General features: G+C 35.3%; 1 protein-coding gene across 6 annotated transcripts in view; it reads right to left on the minus strand.

Annotated features, from left to right (window-relative positions):
* Positions 1 to 23324, minus strand: part of sorcs3a (sortilin related VPS10 domain containing receptor 3a) — a 244706-nt gene that overhangs the window by 108794 nt on the left and 112588 nt on the right. For all 6 annotated transcript variants that reach the window (XR_009270313.1, XR_009270314.1, XM_058771060.1 and 3 more), the window contains 2 exons: positions 11606 to 11705; positions 5239 to 5397 (listed from right to left, as the gene is read on the minus strand). Coding sequence is in view for 4 of the 6 variants with exons in the window: in XM_058771060.1 (XP_058627043.1) it covers positions 5239 to 5397; positions 11606 to 11705 (259 nt within the window). In the remaining 2 variants the exon portion in view is untranslated. The remainder of the gene's footprint in view (positions 1 to 5238; positions 5398 to 11605; positions 11706 to 23324) is intronic.

Here is a 23324-nt window from a genome sequence, read left to right on the forward strand (position 1 = left end):
GCAAGACGCGGGTTTGTTTACTCATACAGAAGCCGCGTGGCGCTTGCGGTGATATTAACGCCTGTCGTCTCACTAAATGAGGACATAAATACATGAACAACATCTCCAGAACTGCTCTGAGAGTCACTTCACGAGCACTCGGCGTTTCATTTGAGAAAAACTATCCTCATATCATATACACAGAAACGTAAAGGTATTCACGGCAACCCGTCAGAAAAAAAAGTTCGGTTTCACTTGAAGACATTGGGCAGAACATAATAGGCTACTACTATTAAAACTATTATAACCTTATCTTTAAGGAATAATCATACAATGTCTTCAATGTTATTATCAATATTAAATTCTTGATGACTGCTAGTTGTTTACTACTAGTAGTGAACTTATTCTGATCTACTTGGCAGAATTCAAATGAGCCATTTTAATCTAGATTAATCTAGATTAATTCCAAGATTAATCTAGATTAATCTAGATTAAAAAAATTAATCTATGCCCACCACTAATATATATATACATATTGTAGGATCAGAACGAGTCAGACAAAACTAAGATTCGATCAGAACATTGAAACATGAGGAACCGAAATTCCTGAGAGGCCCCAAGAAAACAGGACAACGTCGTAAATCAGATTCCTATCTCCGACCTCTGGAGCAAGCCTAACCAACAAGCCTCTTCCAGAACAGTTTGCAACATTAAGACAAAAGAACACTTATTGATGAGTCCAACGCAGGAAGGAGATCGTCAAATTTGGGGTAAATAATCAAGATTAATGGACAAAGAGATGGCCATCACATGTGTTCCACGAGAGAAATCACAAGCTTCTTAAGATTGACTTTTCCCCCACACATAGAAGACAAAGAACCAGACTGAAATTCCTCTGTCCAAAGAACATGTCTTTTGGTCTCCACAGAACTACACAGAGACTTTCTTTTTCATATGCATATAAAATCATCCTAAAAGGACATTTCTAAGCATAACACTATATTATGTATGTAACCCACACATTAGACTATCATGTTTTAAGCACATATTATGTATGTCTTTTTAATAAATATTGAACGATTTTAAGGGTTATTCGTGTTTGGTATGTATGAGTTTGACAATTCTAGCTTGAAACGTTTCTTCCAACTGATTCTTTGTCAAATGTATCATATTCTGGTTATAGAAATCACATCCAAAAGTATACTTTGCAAGAGTGTGTAAAATTCGGACCATGTGACTGATAACATGCTGATTTATGATGGAAAGAACAACCCTAGCTAAGAATCTAATTGGTCAAGACACCAGATGGGATGTGTCCAAAAGCCGAGTTTAAAACCTCAGGACACCATCAAATCTGCCCCCTTCTTCCCGTCTCCCTTCTCTCTGCTGGCCACCGCGTTTTGACGCTGCTTTTTAGCGCTCTTTGAGCGTGCTCTGGCCTACCGGCCAGTTGCTATTTTACACCACGATGAGAAGAAAACCCACCTAGTCTCGTTACACCCTTTCTTTCTTTTCTTTTAGTTTATTTTCCGTTAGTTTATTTTCCGTCTCAGTTTAAGTTTTGCCGCCATGCCTTGTCTCCGAGTTCAACTCGAGCCTGTGACCGCCTCAAAACTTCAACCAGACCAACTCCGCATCCTCAGCCAACGCCCAAGACATCACTTCAAAGACTACTGAACTTCCAGCCAATCACCAACTCGGGAAAACCCCTTTCCTGCAACGACAACGACAGAAGGGAATCCCTGTAACACAAAGGCAACGCAAGCAAGTACCTCCAGATTCTGGCTGAACTGGTGCTTTTAATATAAATTTTAGCCCCATTGAGAAACTCAATGCAAGGGTTAATTAAGTGACTGATGATTGTTCAGGTCTATGCAATAGAACATATTGTTATAAACTTGGGATTTCACTTTCTCATTCTCTAAACTCCTCCTTTCTCTCTTTCTGCAACGCATGAATGTGTGAATGCGTGTGGTCATGTTAGATTAGTTTATGTTTTAGGTTTATATAAATAAAGTCGTATTTATATTTAAAAGAGAAGTATCTTGTGTTTTGTGCTTACAAGTTAATGTCTTAATCTGCCGATCTTGTTACTGTGCTTATTAATAGTGTTTTCACTATATTTTGGATTTTAATATCCAGTGCAGAATTAATGTTATACGGCTCGTTCAGTGAATCGCTGCCGACTCAGTGACCAGCCGCAAAACAGTGATTCTGTTCAAATTCCCTATAAAATCACAAATGATTCCCTTTGAGCTAAATTAAATTATATTTATGTATCAAACCCTACAATATATATATATATATATATATATATGTATATATGTATATATATACACATATATATGAAAAATCCTCCATAATGACTGCGCTTGCGGCACATCTACATTTGAAATAAAGAACCTGAGCGCGCAAAAGACGCGACATGTGAACTTCTCTGCTCTCACAAGACATGCACGGATCCAATAGCCTACACATGCGATTTCTTTCTCAAATGTTCACATTTATTTAAGAAAAAACCTGAATATTCGCCAGAATGGCCATTTTTGCGTAATGTTGTGTGTATTTGGCCACTTAGGCTCAACAACAAACTACGAAAAATAACTCAACATGATACTACTCGCTAGGCGGCTTTGGATGTGACTGTGAGCGCTCAGCCTTGAGACCGCCTCTGGAGCGCGTGAGTACCGATTAGTTTAAAAAGACGTGCATTTTTGTGACGATTAAGCAAGTGACAATTCTGTCGACTGTCCCGAAATGCGAGCGAAAGTCTTGGATCAGCGACAGCGTGCAGCAGCTCGTTGTATTGCAGACGAGATGCGCTGATGTGAAGCCGCTTTGAGAGAGTGAAAGAGAGTAGACGCGGTCCAGCTGAATCACTCACGCTGTTTTCAAATGACTGATTTAATCTGCTAGTTTGTGTGGATTTATTTACTCATATAACCTACTTGCTATATTGAATAAATGTTTGCAGGAATGTCCCTCATTATAAATTTGAAAGCTGCGGGGATGAGTAAAACTAGGCTATGTGATATACACACAATCCCCCACGAAATTCTGGACAGGATTAATTATAACTCTATTACAGAGATATAAAAAAATTACAGTGAAATAAAATTCCATTATTATTATTATTATTATGATTTTTATGATTTTTTTCCCCAGGCCTGGAAATTGCTGTTTTAAAATTTCATGGCTTTTTCAGGGTTTTTTTTTTTTTTTTTTTTTTTTATGTACCAACTCTAATAAAAGCAACTGATGCACGCTGTTAATCACTTAAACTGGCCCACCAATGTGATCGGCTGAATGCTCCATTACATCTCTCTCCTCTAATCACATGCCGGATCCGTCACCCCGCTTTGCTCCGGGACCTCGAAATTTACAAATTAAGCACTGTGTAGGAGGCCTGAGCCTCTTCTGAGGAAAGGGAGAAAGATTGGCCTAAACCACCATCTGCTTTTAATGAATCGTCAACGAGTGGACCTGACCAGCTTGACACCTCTCTATAAGACAATGCTTCAGGTGTTGACCTAATCCACAGCTCTGCTCTGGCCGTGATGAGTCTGGACACAGTGTCAGCCACCCTTGTCGATTCAGAAAATGAGACACTTTAGTGCCATGTCGCCACAGCATTAATGTGTGTCATTTTTTGAGCGAGTAAGCATGACTGTCTCCAAGCACATTGCAGTATGGCTCAGGATAACATCATTATGGGAAGTGGAGAGACCAGTGACTGAGATGCTCAATGTTTCACTGCTAAAAGTTTAGAGACGGAAGGGAAAAGGAACAGTGGCTGATTCTACAAGAACAACATAATCCGTCTTTTTGCATCCACCATGCATAGAAATACTTATTTTTGTGTGTGTGTGTGTGTGTGTACGTGTGTACATGAACCTACCATTTAAAAGTTTGGGGATGGTATACAATTTTTTTAAAATGTTTTTTGAGAAAAGCCTCTTATGCTCACCATTGATATTTGATCGTAAATATGGTAACATTGTGAAATATTATTATAATTTAAAACAACTGTTTTCTATGAGAATATATTTTAATATGTAATTTATTCCTGTGATGCAAAGTTCAGCATCATTACTCCAGGCTTCAGTGTCACTTTATCCTTCAGAAATCATACTAATATGTTGATTTGCTCAAAAAACATGTCTTATTATTATCAATGTTGCTTAATATTTTCTGGGGCGGAAAAAATCCAGTATACTTTAATGTACATATAAATATTTCAAATGAACAGCATTTTTTTTTAAATATAAATATTTTTACCCACTAATCTATAAGTTGCTGTAACATTATTGTCTTTATTGTAACTTTTGATTAAATTAATGTGTCAGTAGTGCATATAAATGTAGACATACATTCAGACAGACACAATAAAACAATATAAATCCATACAATTCATACCTCTACTCTATACAGTATTCAAAGGATTTAAAGTGTGGACAATGGTATATTATCTTGATTTGATATATTTATAAGCTTCAGCTCATTTTGCTGGATGTCCATTCTGTTCACACACATTTTATTGGGTTTTCTTTACAGGCTGACTACAAATATGAATTACTGCCAAATAAAAGGAGACCTTTAAAAGTCAAAAGTCTTTTTTTGCTCTCTTTATCTTTCTTTCTCACTATAACTCTCGTGGGAGGGTTTGTCCTTGGTAAATGATTATTAAATTTTCAGCTCTCCACAGAATTTATAAATTTTATTTGAGAAGCATTCCAGAACGAGAAAAGTACCCAAAATGAAATGCAGAAACGGTATTACTAACAAACTAAATATCATACCTAAAAAATAGTCAGCCTAATGTGAACCAGCCTACTCTATGTAGTTTAAACAAGCACAAAACACCCTTCACTGTTCAGTTACTTATTGTTCACTCTATAATTAGTAGAATGGTAGGGCCAGACATGATGTTATCTAGAGAGAATTAATTGGATAAATGGATTAAATACCAAAATAAAGCCATTCTGAATACGAGTTTGATAAAACAGTGTCTAAATGGCCAATTCACTAATGGTTAATACTTATTAATATAAAAAATAAAAATAAAAGTTTAAGTTTAGAAAATGTTTATCCTACTGCATTGTTGTGAAAACCCCATTTTGGAACATTTGTTTTGAATTCAACCGAATTGATGAATCATCATCAATTAGACCAGTTTATTAAATGAATATGGTCATTTGTGATACTTACCACTGTGGGCTCCTTTTTTTTTTTTTCTTGCTTAAATGAAGCAAAGCTTACCTTCTGATCGTGGCTGTAGGCCAATGCCCAGTCCTCTTGTGTGTGATGGAAAAGAAGACTTAAGACGAAGAAGTTCAAGCGGTACTTCTGATAACTGGCACCTTCATCTGAGCTGATGAGAACACTGCTTTCAAACTCTGGATCAGTCAACACCATTATCTGAGAAACAAACAGAAAGGCACAAAGGTTAACCCTGTAAAGTCTGACATATAAGTACAAAGAAGGGTCCCACTTTATATTAGGTGGCCTTAACTTCTATGTACATACATTTAAATTAATAATTTGGTACAATGCACTTGTTGTGTACATATATGTTTTTACATTGTACTCATATTTTTAAAAATACCAATATGTAATTACATCTGTAATTAATTTCTGTAATTACATTTATAATTACACTGTTGACTCATCCCTTACACCTTAACCCACCCTTAAACCTACCCATACCACCAAACCTGTCTCTAACCTTACCCGTATCCCACCTCAATAGCAGCAAAAGTGTTTTGCAATACAGTATGAACACAATAAGTACATTGTACTTATTTTTTGATGCAAGTACATAGTAGTTAAGGCCACCTAATATAAAGTGTGACCCAAAGAAGAATATGAATTAGAGTTACTCCAAACTCCAAAAGAGGCCCAAACTTACAACAAAATAAAATTTGGTTCAGTTGCTGATATTGATAAGACAAAACAGTGACATGTAATGTAAATCAGTGATATCTTTATAACAGTATAGCAGTCCATTCACAGAAAATTCATATACCTGTAAATATCAGTTGCCACAATATCTCACAAAAGTCTATATTATAAGGATGAAATGCTTAGTTTTATGATCAAAGTTCTGTAGTTTTTTTAGTTTTTTTTTTTTATTATTGTTGGAGGCAAACCTTTAGTGCAGTAAAATGCAATGGTTATTGAGAGACAAGCAAATAAACATCCCTCAAAAGCCTGATGTATCATATTTGACGCTCACATTTTAACATGATTTTTTCTAAAAATCAGTCCAGGAAGTGTTCATCTTAAAATATTACCAACAATATCAAAGTTATGCACAGCAAAAATACACATGTACTACGACCTGTAGGTGTATATCTTTAGAATCATACAAAAATACTTTTTTCTAAAAACGTATATCGATCCCACAACAGAAGGAATGTACAACAGTTGATTGTGTACAACAGGTTTTTCAGCAGTTTAGATCATGCCAATCATTTAGAGGCTTTAGAAGTTTGTATATCAATTGTGATACAGTAGGGTGTGTAAAAAAGAAAAAGAACTGGAATAGAGGTTTAGAGAGTGTTTGAACGAAGCCTACTAGCCTACCTGCTGAGTAAAAGCAATTATTAGCCATAACATTTTAACATTTAAAAATTCTTAGTGAACTTGCTGCTATCTGGCACCCTGCACCTTTGCTCAATCAACTCCATTTAAAGGAACATTTCACACAAACAATAGAAATCCCTCTGTATGACGTCTTCCATGTAATTAAAATTTTTAGGTGAACTATTCCTAGGCTTTAGACCACCAACTAAAGCTCATACTAGGTCAAGGCTGACCATTGCTTCCATTCTAAATGGAATAACAATGAGAGTGAGCAAACTACTGTAGTTCTACTTTAGCACTGACCTTGGCTTAGTTTTCAAGCTCCTCTTAAATTGTTTCTGGTTATATGTAAGCACAGAGAAAAATCTGTGGATGGGCATAGCGTTTAATTAAAACAGATGCAAAACTCTTCTGGTAGCGAACACACTGCATTATGGAAAGCATTTCTTTTTATGTCTGTGTTTGACTGGGCGGTTACATCTGATCTCAGTGATAATTAAAGGGTAAGTACGCCTGCCTGCTCGTTAATAGGCTCGCACCTGAATGCCAGGCACCGTGTTCACTGTCATTCGAGGACTGTTACAGTGCTAAAAACAGTTGCAGACATTTTCATTATGGATTTTTACTGCTTGAAAAAATACAACGCACATGTCTTGGATGTTGAAATGGAACTTAATAGGCTCTAAAGCATTTCGGAGCACGTTAATTTAAGCATGCACACTTACGGTTGACATCTAGACGTGATAATATTTAGAAAGCAAACTGTGAAACATAAGCTCGAGACCTCCCCAATTCTATCATCTCGCTCTTTCTCTCGCCTCCATCCGCCCTAAATGTAAACGGCTGTTTTCTTCCCTCAACTGGATTTGAATTGGAAAAACAGTGGTGCATTTGTCACTGACAAAAATCCCACCCCTCTCTCCACAAGCCTTAACTACGAATCCTCCGGGGCGGTGATTTAGATAAATTGTTTTTCATTAAGCGCCAATAAACATCCAGCCGAAACGCAGCCAGGATTTTGTTGGCCTGGGCTCCTGATTTTTACTGTTCATTATCGTTATAAGAAGATGGAAAGAGGCCCCTTGTGTCTGCTGGTGTCTTTGGGCTTGTCAGATGCAATTCATAGATTTTAGGCTGTAATCATGTTCCGTAACAGTGCATTGGGCAACAGTGTTTGTAATCAAAGGGAAATGATTTTTCACTTTGAGTCCCTTGTCGAAGTTTTATTTAAATAACTTGTACATTTCTAGAACTTAACTAAAGGGGTGGTTGATTGCGATTTCACTTTTTTTACATTAGTTAGTGTGTAATGTTGCTGTTTGAGCATAAACAATATCTGGAAAGTTACAAAGCTGAAAGTTCAATGCAAACGAAGATATCATATTTGAAGTTTAATGCCTACAAAAATGGCTCGTCATAAACCCAGATAAACCCTGCCCCCGGGAACATGTAATGAAGGGGGCGAGGCCATGTTGCGCTGCTTTAGAGAAGAGGAAGAGAAAACTAGGGGTGCACGTAAAGATCTATTCATATATGAATCGCGATTCTGTCTTCTAATGATTCTAATGGATTCACAAGTTTCAAAATGAATGTTGCTTGCGTCGCCCTGCTCTGCATTTCTCTCTCTCTCTCTCTAATTCAGATCATCAGCTCAGTGAATACACTTATTTTCACATAGCTATGAGAAGCATTATACATGGACACGTGTGAGGTTGCCGTACTGTATTAAAGCTTTAATCAGAATAAAATCGTATATTAAAAGCTAACATTTAGCAGTAGCATTTACAAATAACAGCGTATCTAAAAGTATGAGACAACAACAAACAAAAAACTTAGGCCTAACATTAAAAGCTGTGCTTGCACAGGTTCTGCACGATCCTCTTCACTAATCTCAATCAGGCTCAAATTGATAAGCAATACAGACGACGCAATTGTTTACAATACAACTGGAGCACATGCCGCTGAGGTGAGGGGCGGGACGTTCAGACGCGCACTAGAGGCAGTTTAGCCAATCACAACACACTGGACCAGCTAACCAATCAGAGCCCATCGTGTATTTCTGAGGGAGGGGCTTCATAAAACAATGCAAAATAAACAATGCAAAATCAATATGTTCCTTATTTTATTGACCTCCCAAACAATCAAATTTTTTGTTTGTTTATTTGGTTTGTTGAAGAACCAGGATTCGTACATTCTTGGAAAACATGAATATATGAGGGAATATTAAAAGTATGATTTCTAGAAAACTCAAGGGGAATATATTAAAAGTATTTTGAAACCAGTGGAGGTACGATCAATTTAGGCTTACGATGCTTTTGTGAAATGCAGTCCTTGATGTTAAAGGTTCTTCATTTAACCAAAAATACATTTTTTAAGAGTTTACTGTACATACTGGACTATTTTACTTGACAAAGGTCTCATAGAGCTAAGCATTACATGCTTGCGCTAGCAATTCCCATTTTACCCTGAAGATTAAATTAAGGGGCGGAGATCTTCACCCCTTACTGATATTGGATTGACTGTAATGAACGAGTTAGAAAGTTCCAAACTTTTTTGATATGCAAGGCAGAATATTCTATAGTTCATATGCATATATGGCTCACTGTCAGATAACATGCTATAGAGCTGCAACCTTCTGTTTCATTAGTCAGTCGCAGCTTTTTCACACATTTTAATTTTCATCTTATCAGACAAAACAGCCTACGGACATGCTAAAATAACACACAGATTGGCTTGCATCACTGAAATCATTTATTATGTTGCCTGGGTGCAACAAAATGAGTCACTTCACAAAACAGACCTCATTTGCACCTATATTTAGAGCTGCCCGTGTTAATAGCAGGTGTAAATGTGGCTGATGGGTCACGGCTGGGCTGTAAAGCCGGGAAACCACAAATCTGAGGTCAGACAGATACTGATTAAGCATTAGCACATAATTAAGTTTTCAAACCACCAGAACATGACAACTGTGAACAAATGTTTCTCCGCTGAATAAAGGAGTGAAGAGAGTTGCGAAGCACAATCAATAGAGTTGAGGGATCCCTGTTATCTGCCGGCACCCAGACGGCTAGCATCCCGCGAGCTAATATACATGCAGCGCACAGTTAACGGCCCACACGTAGCCTCCCGCCGCTGAATGAGATTGGCGTCAGCGCTGGGCAAGCAGTGTAAACAGCAGGAAAAGGACACACAGTCTCAAATTAATCATGTCATGGCCAATCAATTGCGTTTTATTACAAATAGAGTGGTGGAAATATAAACAGGCTCATTTGTCGGCGATCTTCGCATCAGCATGTAATCTCGTCTCCATCGAGAGTGCTAAAAGAGCCGCGTGCAAAGCACTTTGGATTCTTGGCAAGTTCCCATTTAAGAGCTCAGGCAGAGCTGCGGAAATGTCATGCCCATCTCTCAAATGGAAAAGTGTTGTGCTAAAGGTTAGGCCTAAACTTAGCCCTATTTGAAAATAGCCATGGGATCTGCCAGAGTCAATCCTTCTCTCTGGAATAGGACTGTGTTTGCCCACATAGTCAGGGAAATAAGCTGACGCATTAATCCAGTTTGTTCACAGAGCCGCTAAACAACAACAATACCTTCAGATGATGCACATTGTGCGCTGTGCGCATCCATTGTGCACTTACAGTTCACAAAAGCAGACATCTAGAGCTTTTCAAAGGAGACCATCCATCTGTTCTGATGGGAAATTGTACTAACGGGACCCATGAACAGTCTGAGGGCAGAGGGGGACGAAAGTTTAAGAGATGCTTGAAGGACTAGTTTGATGCTGTGGTTTATTTTGGGATATTGATGGGCTGACTGTACATTTTAATCAGCATAGATATATTGTATTGATCAAAAATCTCAGTAAAGGCATTTATAATGCTACTATACTTAATTAAGCAGCACGAATTTCTGCAAATAATAATTATAAGAAACAGTTCTTGACTGATTGATCACATCAGCATATTAGAATGATTTCTGACAGCAAACAAATGTTGTTCTTTTGAGCTTTCTATTCAAATAATCCTGCAAAAAATAAAAAATAAAAAATAAGCAGCTTAATTTATAAATATTAAGCAACTGTTTTCAACATGGATAATAATAAGACATGTTTCTGGATCACTAAATCAGCATATTAGAATGATTTCTTTCTCTCTCTTTTTTCAAGCTTTCTATTCTACAAATCCTAAAAGATTGGACTAATGGACTAATGGTCAGGGATGGGCAGTATTTCTGATAAATGTATTTAAAATATGCAAAATATGTACAAAATACTATTTTGTGTTTTTTATTTAAATACCTTTGAAAAAAATCTAATGTATTTTGTATTTAAATACATTTAAGCTTAGTATTTTTGTATTTTTAAAATTAACATTCTTGGTGTGAAGAAGCCTTAATAGTGGTACTTCGATGGCCAGTTTTCAAATGTATTTTATGTATTTTCAAAATACAAAATACTGTATTTGTATTTAAATACATTTTTGCATGCGGTATTTTGTATTTTTATTTGAAATACATTTTCATGTATTTATGCCCATCTCTGCTAATGGCTGCTAAAAATTCAGCTTTATAAATATACAATATACAAAATTTTGGTGAGCATTATGTAATTATCAAATTAACATAATGACATAAATGTTTCAGATGTTTTATTCAGAATTTATCCTTTTCTTTAATGAGAAAAAAACTAAAACATTTTAACATAACTGGACATGATTATTTTGGATGACATCTGATAATAAAATGTTAAAATATTTAACAAATAACTACATTATAATATAATATAATTGATATAATATAATAATGTAGTATGCATCAGTTTCCACATTGTTTAGGTGTGATTTTGGTCCATTATTCTAAGCAGAATTGCTTCAGGTTGTTCAGGTTAGTCACACCTTTAGTCCCTTTTAGTATATTTTTGTAGGCTGCTGGAAAGCAGAAAAATAAAGAAATATTTCAAAATAACCAGCTTTATTTGAAGTAGGGGAACATGGAGTCTCTCAAAGGGAAGAAAACAGAGAATAAGAAGCTGTAGGCGTCTTACCTTTCTCTTGTTGGTGGGGCAGACATAGAGGTAACTCAAAACGGTCTTGACTCCCACTTTATCATTCAGCCTCTCATAAGTGCTGCCATAATCGGTTGATCTGCAAATAGAAGCAAAATTCTCAATATGGTATTCAGAATGCATTTCTTTTTGTTGTTTGTGTTTGTGTGTGGATAGCAATGCTCCGGTCATGACCTGGCCAAAATAAATACATTCTCCAGCAAAATGAATCTAGATTGGAATTTGCAGACCTCAAACGATTGAACAGATTTCAGCAAATTAAATTCATAAGAGTGTTTCACAGTTTTTTGTTCTTTTTCCTGGCTATTTACATTTCCCTGATCCTCAGCGATGAGCAGAAAAGCTCGCTAAGACAAACACAATCTGCTGAGCATATGCTGAGCAATTCTGCCTTGTTCTACAGACAGCGAAACTAACATCATCCTGCAACCCCTGGGCATAACAGTGACAACTGATCCAGAGAATACACTGATTTGTTTAGAAAGGCTAATGATATTTACAGTCTTGCAATGCAGACATGAGTATGGACAGCAAGGACATGTTCCTAACAACGATAAGAGACTACTGAATGAACTCTACGTACATTTCTGACGTAAGTAGTTTGAAAGTATTTTAGTGCTGGGAATGCTGTCTAGCATGAGCTGCTAATGCACGATGAAGGCAGCGGCGCTGAGAGGTGTTTATACTCTTTGCTGCTTTCAATACATATATATATATATATATATATATATATATATATATATATATATATATATTAAATAGGGCAAAATTTACTTTATTCACTTTTTCTTTTTCTTTTTTTTAAAGGCCGGTGCATTGCGGGTGTTTTACCTGTATTTTGAATATTGACAAGTATTAGTTTGTTGAACTTTACATGTCATACAGTGCAGCAGAAAAATTAAATAAATATATAAATAAAAATAAATTAAATTAAATTAATAAAAAAAAAAAAACACCCAACAATAACCATGTATATATTCATTCGTACATACATAATATTGTGTATAATTGTATATTGGATAAGTAAATAAAAAAATTCAATAATATAATGAAGGATGATGATGAAGTTTAAGGATGAAAAAACTTTGCAAATTACTTGCAATTTTATGTTTCAACCACAGATGGTGATAAAGAGACCAAAGTTCCATAATGCACCTGTAAATGCACAAAAATGTCTTTATTTTGAATTTTTGATACTGTATAAATTAAACTTTGAGAGAGAGAGAGAGAATGTCCATCTCTAAATCTCTTAAAACCAGACATAATCCTCTGAATATGAAAAGATTATTACCAAAAAAAAAAAAGCACTTCTAATATTTGGTGTTCTGGAAGGAGAGCCACAGTTCTTCTGTCAACTCTTCAAAATCCACTTCCTGTACCTGAGATGAGAGCTTAATTGAGAGTTTTTGGAGGCCTCACATCACTTTGCAATTTCCTTTTCTTGATCTCGCTCTCCCCTCCAACCCCTTGTTTTATCTCACCAACTGTGTCTTGCCATTCCTGCCATCTCTATTTTTGCTTCCACCTCTCTTTTTCTCCTGAGCGTTGCCTATTTCAGCTGAGTAAAATTTGCCTGTGGCCCATGTCACGCCCACCAATTTCTCTCTCCTTTTCAGTCTCTTTGTGGGAACATAACGTTCTTTAACACTACATGCACACGTATATTTGCTCTTTATGCCTTAAAGGAAACGTTCACCCAAAAATATCAATTCTGTCATCATTTTCTCAGCCGCATGTCACTCTAAACCACACCTATGACTTTATTTCAACCGAGGAACACAAAAGGTGAATTTTTGAATAATATACTGGCCTGATTCTTTCAAAATAACTGACAACTTTTGTGTTCCAAGTCTCACAAAAACGACATGCCATATGGAAATGTAATATATGGCATACATTGTCCTCAAGAGTGTTATTGGCATATATGTTACCTATGAGGCAATGTATAATTTTCACATATGTACGTTCACTAAGTAAGTGAAGTTTATAATGTCACCATATCAAAATGTGCATGTCATTAATATCTATATTATGATTTTTTTATACAGTATTATACTGTATGTAGAAACCATGTCAGCAATATTTTATTCACGAGTTTATTAAAACAACAAATATGTATGTTAATATGTTTTTGTAATAAATTTATTTTATATTTATGTACGTATATGAACATGTATTGATGTACATGTCATTTATTTTCAAAATGTGTTACACATAAACATACATGTTAATACATTGTTTCTTATTTCAATAACTTGTTTCAATTTCTAATAGGTTTCACTTGTGACCCTTGACCACAAAACCACTCTTAAATCTTAAGAAATTGAGATTTAGACATCATCTGAAAGCTGAATAAATCAGGATAATATTAGGACAATAGGACAATATTTGGCTGAGATACAACTATTTGAAAATCTAGAATCTGAGGGTGAAAAAAAAAATCTAAATATTGAGAAATTCGCCTTTAAAGTTGTCTAAATGAAGTTCTTTGCAATGCATATTACTAATCAAAAATGAAGTTTTTATATATTTACAGTAGGAAATTTACAAAATATCTTCATGGAACATGATCTTTACTTAATATCCTAATGATTGTTGGCATAAAAGAAAAATCGATAATTTTGACCCATACAATGTATTGTTTGGCTATTGCTACAAATATACCCCAGCGACTTAAGACTGGTTTTGCGGTCCAGGGTCACATATATCTTTTTAATTCATACGACAATATATGTAATATAGAGGAGTGAGAACCAGAAAGGCGTAAGTGACATTTCACCAACTTTACAGGAGAGACAAAACAAAAATGTTACCATAGTTCGATCGGACTTTGTGTACTGATTTAAATTGTTTAGAATAAAAATGTGTACACTCATGGATGACAGTGCTTTTGCCAGTAGAAAGAGCTCATTAAGAGCTTTCATTTGATATATATATAACTCAATTTCACCAAAAATGTCACTTACGCCCTTCTGGTTCTCACCCCTTGATATATGGATATTTAATATACTGTAAATACATAAATTTCATTTGCGTATCATGTGAGAAACTGAGAGCTAAATTCATGACTAAAAGCTGCTGTTTGCAAGAGTTCAGAAGCAATGAGTAGCAACCTCTGATTCATGAATGAATCATTATTTTGAATTGGATCTTTTCATTTAATCATTTCAAAACCAGTCTGATTAATTCATTTACAAACTAGACTCATTACCTTATGATTCATTTCAATAAATGACTTCAATTTCAGCCTGTTTGTCACACAAAGCTACTGTATGGCTTTAAAGGACTTGAAATATTCAACAAATATACTTCTATGATGCTTTTATGGTGCTTTTGCATCCTCTTTGAAGTTTCTTCCCTCATTCTTTGCCAGAAAAGAGATGACTCAGTGAATTTGGCCTCTAACACGTCACGTACCATTACGGATGCTTCTGTTAAACTACTTACGAACAAATTAAAGTTGAAAAATATCACACATGACAGCCCCACAAGACAAACATTCAAATTTCTTTGGAGGCCTATACAAAGTAAATAATTTATGCTCTCCCAAAGACTTGCATGTAAAATATTACCAAAGCAAAAGCAAGTGAATAGGCTTTTCAAGTCTGAATAATTTAGTAGGAGAAATGAGCTGTTAGCCAACACAATCCTCCCCGACGCTCTAATACTTCTCCATCACGTTAGCTTGCTGTTCGCAGCAATAGTGCACAGACGATAGTGTTTTCAACACCATCACTGACTCCACACCAAAGTGACAGTCTCAGAAACACAGACAGGCACATCCCACACAACGCTTCCAAACAGAGGCAATCTAATTTGAGGCACCATGGAGGATTCCCATTTTCCATCGCTCAATTCCTTTTTGCCTCTTCCCAGGAGCAGGCCCCCACGCCGATAGGGCAGTAATGGTTTTCAGTGAAAACAATGCAATCTTCCCTATATACTGTTTTATTCTGGGGTGGCAGCAAAATAAAGGCACAAGGATTATTCACAGTAAAGAGACCATCACTTAATCTAGATATTACCGAAAGGGAAAGGTGAAATGAGAAGTAAACAAAGGAAATATATACAGTAAACTCCAACCAGGGCTGAAACTGTATATGCTGTACAATGGCAGAAATGTATCAAATATCTTTTTTTTTTTTTTTTTTTACTATGCAGTTTATGCATGAATCTGTATTCAGAGCCAAAACAATCCATATTGTAGTGCAAGTTTTACCGTTTATGCACTGATGGCAGGTTTATTTTATGAATGCAACATTTTGCTTTGAATCCATCAACTTGATTATAATTATTAGGATGCATGCATCTTCATGGCACTCCACCCCAAACAAGACAGACAAATAGAAAGAAAGAAAGAAAGAAAGAAAGAAAGAAAGAAAGAAAGAAAGAAAGATAGATAGATAGATAGATAGATAGATAGATAGATAGATAGATAGATAGATAGATAGATAGATAGATAGATAGATAGATAGATAGATAGATAGATAGATAGATAGATAGATAGATAGATAGATAGATAGATAGATAGATAGATAGATAGATAGATCAGAAATCCACACTACTCAAACAATTGCATGGTGTATCATCCAACAAAGGACATTACATCAGTAGATTTAAATTCAAATATTAGCAAAATAATAACCATAAAAACAGAATAGGGGGGAAAATACCAGGGAAAGAAACCATTGTTGCTGTATTGTATGTATTCTTCTTGGGACGCTTTTATTTTATGTTCAAGCAAAAGATGATTCAAGGCTTTGCTAAATGGATTCATTTAAAGAAAAAAAAAAAAGATAAAGAAAATGAAGCACAGTATCACTTTCGTTATGGTACCACAGTAGGAAGTGAGCTCATAGTATCTTGTCTTATCATAAGCCTCTAATTTAAGAAGACTGAGGTGGTTCATATTTTTATAGTAATATCATGGCATTCTGAAAGAATAATGTTCATAATGTTCATGTTTGTGGTGTCATTATTTTTATGATGTCAGATGACACAGCAGTTGAATTATGAAAGTGTGAGCCGTTAAGAGTAACCTGCCATAAGTGGTGTGACGCTTTTCTGCATTTGTGCATCGTTCTTTATACCCCAGTGACAAGAGAATCCAGCTGAAATCAACAGGGATCAACTCAATCCTGCCAGAGAAAACTGTCCGCAATTATATTTTAGCATCTGTCCTTACAATATTTTCCTTGCACACAGTTAAAAAAGATGTGGTTTGTCATGTTATTCAATTATTTAATTCCCACCAGAAGAGCTCCGTCGAGATGACTGGTATAATTATGTTTATACACCTGCTCGCGAGTTTGGAGAATTGCATCTGGGACTTTAGAAAACCATTAAGAACAACCGAACAGTAGGTTAAGAGAAAAACACAAGTCGAACACTTAAAAGACCAATAAAAGCATATGCCTGAAGCTGGGGCAACATTAACACAGCCTAAAAACACAGCAAACACAGAAATGAATGCAGCATCGAATCCCAGAGTGAATTTAAGGTTGGAAAATAAAAAGAGACTTTGTTCTGCAGTGGCACATGTGCGAATGTTTCACACCAAAAGCCACAGAGACGGGCACACTTTAGTGAAGCACAGACAATGGCTGAAAGGCACATTTTGCGTCTCGTATGGTATCGCTGTACCTCGACTTCCATTTTCACGTTGAAGATTGGAAACTATCTAAAGTACATCTGGGAAATATGGCATGTTAACAGAAAAATCTGTTTGTGTTCTACAATGTGAAGAGACACAATGCCAAGATGTGATTCCCAGCGTTTGACCACGTGCCATCTTTGTTTCTGTGAAAATGGGTTTAGTTCCCCGAATCCAGAGGTGCACGCCAACATGAAACTCAACTGGACACAAACTTCAATGAGTGGAGGAAAAACGCAGGAGAGGGGGACGAAGACATGGAGAGATCCTGAAAATCAGAGGACTGGTGGCCAGGTATCACGTCAGGGATTGTCTGTGAGGAGAAGCCAGATGGTGAGGCAGTAAAGTAGAACAATGTGGAGACATGTGCACCAGGCTCCAGGGATGGTGAGAACAATGAACACAAAAGAGAACTTCAAAAACAAGCCAACACCTCACCTAAAATCCAGTCAAAATAAACCAAATAACCAAAGTGATAACGTTAACTATTGTTTTAAACAGTTCCTTAGTAACATTTGCATACAACACATATAAAAATGAATTTTGTTTGATTTTTTTTTTCTTTCATATGCGGAAACCTCTAGGTGTGTGAAATCACTTCACAAAATCCAGAGGAGCCTGACGTACCTCTGATGTGTAAATTGACCAGAATGGATATGCAAATGGTGTAGCATCATTTATTTCTGGCATCTAAAAAGGCAAAAGGGAGAAGAAATGAGATTTGACTCTTTTCCTATAAATAACTAATTGCTATCAGTGATGAGCTTTCAAACCAGTTAGCCTTCAGTGCATCATCAGAACAAGAGCAGAAAAAGCAAAAAATAAATAAATAAACAGGTGGAGAGAGACTTTCAAATCGAGCTAAAATATTGATGGAGTCCAAATTATGGAAGAATTTCAAAATAAGTCAACGTCTGTATGACAGTGCCATGTATAAATTTGCATTAATGACGAAGCATTATTAGTGTTCATAATGATCATAGTTTGAATTATATTCTCTTCCTAGGATTAGGGAGAAATTATATTTGCATGTTATCATAAATTAAACCACAAACTACATTAAAGATTTGATGGTAATGTACCACTATCATTAATTGTTACACTGTCTTAATGGGAAGCACTGACAAAATACAGATACTCTTTTTACAGATGTATTTTTTTTTTTAATATTGGATATTATAATATTATAATTATTTTATAATAAACAATTTAAATCCTAATAATAATAAATAATAAAATATTATTTGTTGTTTACACTAGAAACGTCTGTTGTCTGCAGCAACTGACAGACAACTCTTTTGCCTAAAATATGCATATTTGACTAAAAGTGCATTATATATTAAAGATTAAAGATATGTATATTTTTATTCAGTAAGGATGCTTTAATCAAAAAGGACATTAAATACATTTCAAATGTTACAAATAAATGCTGTTTTGTTTTTTGACTTTTCACTTTTGAACTATTCTCTAATCATTTTCAACTAATAATAATAATAATGATGATGATGATGATGATGATAATAATAATAATAATAAGTGAAGACAGCTGTTTTAAACAGAAAACAGTAATATACACCCCCTTCTCACTGTTGCCAGGTCTAGAGTCCAATTACTGAAACTGTGAAAGATCTGGTAGTATAATTATATATAATTATATTAATTTGCATATAAGGTTGGAGTAATGCATTTTAATAAATGTATATTTTTATTCAGCAAGGACACATTAAATTAATAAAAAAAGGGACATTACATTCATAATGTTACAAATAAATTCTACTTCAAATAAATACTTTTGAACTTTATATTCGCTAAAAAATCCTGAAAAAAAAATTAACACAGGACAACCATTTTCAACTACTTATATTGAGGAGAAGAAGAAGAAGAAGAAGAAGAAGAATTAGAAGAAGTTTCCCTTCTTCTGCTCACTGTTGCCAGGGAGGTACAGAGTCCAATTAGTGAAATAGTGAAAGGTCTGGAAGTGCAGCATCGTCACTTCCAGCGCAGACACGATGTAGGGTGTGTGTGTTTGATCAATATTAATTTACACATCTGCCTCTCTGGAAAATTCCCTCACGACCCACCACTGCTCATCAAGACGAACCCCCACAGATGTTGTTTAGACCTGTGTGATTGCACCTAGAAAAACGGAAATGATTCCTGATCTGTTCCTGAGAGCACACACAAAGGTCTGCTTCACTGATGTCAGCTGGCCACTGACCAGCAGATAGTGTCCGTGTTTGCTCTGATAACACCGGACAACAACACAGGAGAAAGAAAAAAAACACAAAGGTGTAGAGAGCACTGAAAAATGAAAGTAAGAAAGGGAAAGATACCTATTGGATCCAGTACTGCTGCTCCCTATACGCAGAGTACGCTATTTGTGTAGGGCACCACCTCCCAGGGGGCACCATCCCAGTTGCTCAAAAAAAAAAAAAAAAACTTTCATTCAATATTAGTATTAAAGTTAACATATACATAAATAAAAATCTAAACATTAACATATATATATATATAATTATAAAAAAAATGCGTTTTACAGTGAACGCAGACGCAGCATGATGCAGCATTCCCGCATCCGCGCACAACCGCTCGCTCCTCACAATCCTTACAAATGATCATAATTAATGGACAGCTATGCCTGTGAAAAGACACCAGCAATCCAGCGCAGAGAAACGAAAAAGAAAAAAAGATGAAGCCCGTGCATTACTTTTAGGTAGCCTACATTCATAATCCTGTGAATTTGTTTTTGGCTGTTGACGTTAATAAACTGTTTTAATGTCAGTAATAATTTATCCACCAACAGTGCATATAATATTCTCTCTGACTTTCCATGTTCCCTTGCGAAAACTAGCCATGGTTTTACTACAAATAAAACCAAAATAAAAACAGACCTAAGCCAACAACAGCCTTTAAAATGACTTAAAATGCATTATATAAAAACTATGAGGCAATAATGATTGGCTAATTAATAATTATATGGTTTCATTGAAAAACACTGTTAAAATACATAATGTAATACAAAATAAACAATTTACATACATATTGTTACAAATGCCTGTAAAGGGAGCCAAAGGCCTATTAATACACTTTCAGAACGACCAAGTCCTTTAATATTGACCAAACATTTAGGCTAATTCAAAGATCCATTTAATCTTTCATTTTTGGCCACTATCTACGCTACAGCCTCTATCTTCAAAACATGTGGACATCACAACCCTTACAAAAATTAACCATGGTTTTATCGTAGTAAAACTACTCAATTTTCTTTGTGATTTCTGAATGCTTGAGACTATAAAATCAACCAGACAACTGTATTAATAAAATAATAGGTAGCTGTCTAGAGCTAAAATTGTAATTTGTAAATAATACAATTTAGTTACAATTTATTGATTTATTTACTTTTATATTTTATTAAAGTTCTGTTTTGATCCCTATAGTGTGTTTTTTCTTCCCCCCTAATATTTGGGGGAGGGGGCACAACAATTCAATTCTGCTTAGGGCATCCATTTGGCCCTGATTGAATCAATCACTTGACCTCATATTCCCCATGGCGACTAAAAAAAAAAAGGATTTTGAATGGAAAAACATTTTCTTACCAGAACTTATGCCAGTAAAACAAGACTGTAGAGAGAATGAAACACTCTCTCTTTAGCAGCCCTGGGGCTGAAGTGAGCCTGGAGGACAACAACACACATTCAGCAGGCTATTGTTTGGATGTGTGGGTACAAAGGCGGAAAGTGAGCTGAAACGCAGGGACGTCGCATCACTGCCAGCTTGAAGATCTTCTTGTGATATATTATGCCATTTGTGCTGGTTGAAGTCACTGGTGGAGGAAGTTTGTGTGTGAGGTGGAGGTTAATCTGACTCCAGGCTGCAGACGCTGACATAAATCAAGTGTCTGCACTGACAGACTACCTGTGCGGTGGTTTGGGGCAGAGAGTCAAGACAGGAAGACAGGGAGGATTTGAAACACAAACCTGTTACCGTCAACCTAACAACCACTAGTGAGTCTGTTGTGTGCTTTACATTTACTGAGTGTGTGAAATAAATAAACCGTTACGTATAGGAACTCTATCTGCAGTTTATATCGATAGGTGGCAGCAAGTGACTGTATTTAAAGAGTCACTGAGCCACTGAATCAAGTAATTGATATGTTCAAAAGCACAAATTCATTCAGGAATGAAACAAGTGACTGTTTGAGCGAGTCGTTAAATCATTCATTCAACCAATTTGTTCAAACACTTTGATTTATTCAGAAAAAAAATACTATTGACTGTGTGTTACACACAGCTGGAGATATCTGTTTAAAATGTCAGTTAGTCAACATTAATTTATTGTTTTTAATGTGATTACCTGCATGTTGCTTAAATATTAGTGCTGTCAAACAATTATTCGCATCCAAAATAAAAGTTTTGTTTACATAATTTATGTGTGTACTGTGTTTATTTATTATGTGTGTGTATATATATATATATATATATATATATATATATATATATATATACACACACACTCATACAGTATATATTTTGAAAATATTTACCTATATTTAAATGTATATATTTATATAATTTATATTATATATAAATATATTTAATATTCAAATAAAACATATTTTTCTTAAATGTATACATGCATGTGTGTGTATTTATATATAAATAATAAATATACACAGTATACACACACATATTATGTAAACAAAATTTTTTATTCTGGATGCGATTAATCGCGATTAATCGTTTGACAGCACTATTTATACACTCCTTTTTTCAAAGTTTGGGGTTGGTAAGATTTTTAAATGTTTTGAAAGACTCATATTCTGTTCACCATGGCTGCATTTGTTTGATTAAAAATACAGTACAAATTGTGAAATATTATTACTACTTAAAAAAATAAAAAAACTTTTCCTAATTTAATATACATTTAAAATGGTATTTATTTATTTATTCAATGCTGAAAGTTCAGCAGCCATTGCTCCAGTCTTTTATCAATGTTGAAAACATTCACGCTGCTTTTTAGTTTTGTGGATTATTTTTAACCTCAGGATTATTTGATGAAGAGCTTGAAAGAGCAGCATTTATATGAAATATTCAAGTTTATTCAATTCAAGTGTATTTGTATAGCGCTTTTTACGATACAATCGTTGCAAAGCAGCTTTACAGGAAATTAAGTTTCTACTATATACATGCATACACATACGCACACATGCACATACATATACATACATATACACATGCACACAGAAGAAACCCAATATATTTAAATTATGACAGACTAAATAATTTTTTGTCAGTCTTTACTCTATTTAATGTCAGTTTTGTTCTATTTAATGTGCCCTTGCTGAATAAAAGTATGAATTTCCTCTTTCTAATTCCAGCACTATTTGTGAGTGATACCTCAAAGTGTGCAGCTTGCTGAGACTATTTTTTACCTAGCAGATTATAAAAGAAAGAAAAAGCCTTTAGACTTTCATTAAAAATAAGGACTAGAGCCACAGGGACAAAGATTTCACAGAGACTTGGGGGTGAGCTCTATTGACTTATGCCAGTAAGAAACTACCTCATAAACCACCCAGAACATTTTAGCAACTCCCTAAAAATGTCAAGGAACAACCAAGTAAGCACCACCTTAGTTTGTTCGAAAAGACTGGTGTTGTGTCTTGACGATGCCACTGGGGGCAGATGAATATTAAAGGAGAATAACAGTGATGGGAGACAAGACGAGAAGCTTTGCTGAAACTCGGAGTGACACTTGATGCCGTCTGACAGCTAGAACGTGTTGTGTTATAAAGACTAAAAGCTTCCTGAACACTCTTGCTCAGAGTGTCTCTGTATAGATCCCTACAGTTATTATCTCACTGCTAATGTGTACATGTTGTTTGGAAAACTTTGGTAATGACTGTTAGCACTGCACTGTCAGGATGGAATATTAGCACTAGAGTAACATGCCGCCTTTGTTCATTTTAAATCCTGTTGTTGTATCACTGCAGTTCCATCAGAGCTCAACCAGACCTGACTTCACACCCAGATGCATGACTGAAAGTTT

Source organism: Onychostoma macrolepis, chromosome 01 (assembly GCF_012432095.1).
Source record: "Onychostoma macrolepis isolate SWU-2019 chromosome 01, ASM1243209v1, whole genome shotgun sequence".
Taxonomy (NCBI): Eukaryota; Metazoa; Chordata; class Actinopteri; order Cypriniformes; family Cyprinidae; genus Onychostoma; species Onychostoma macrolepis.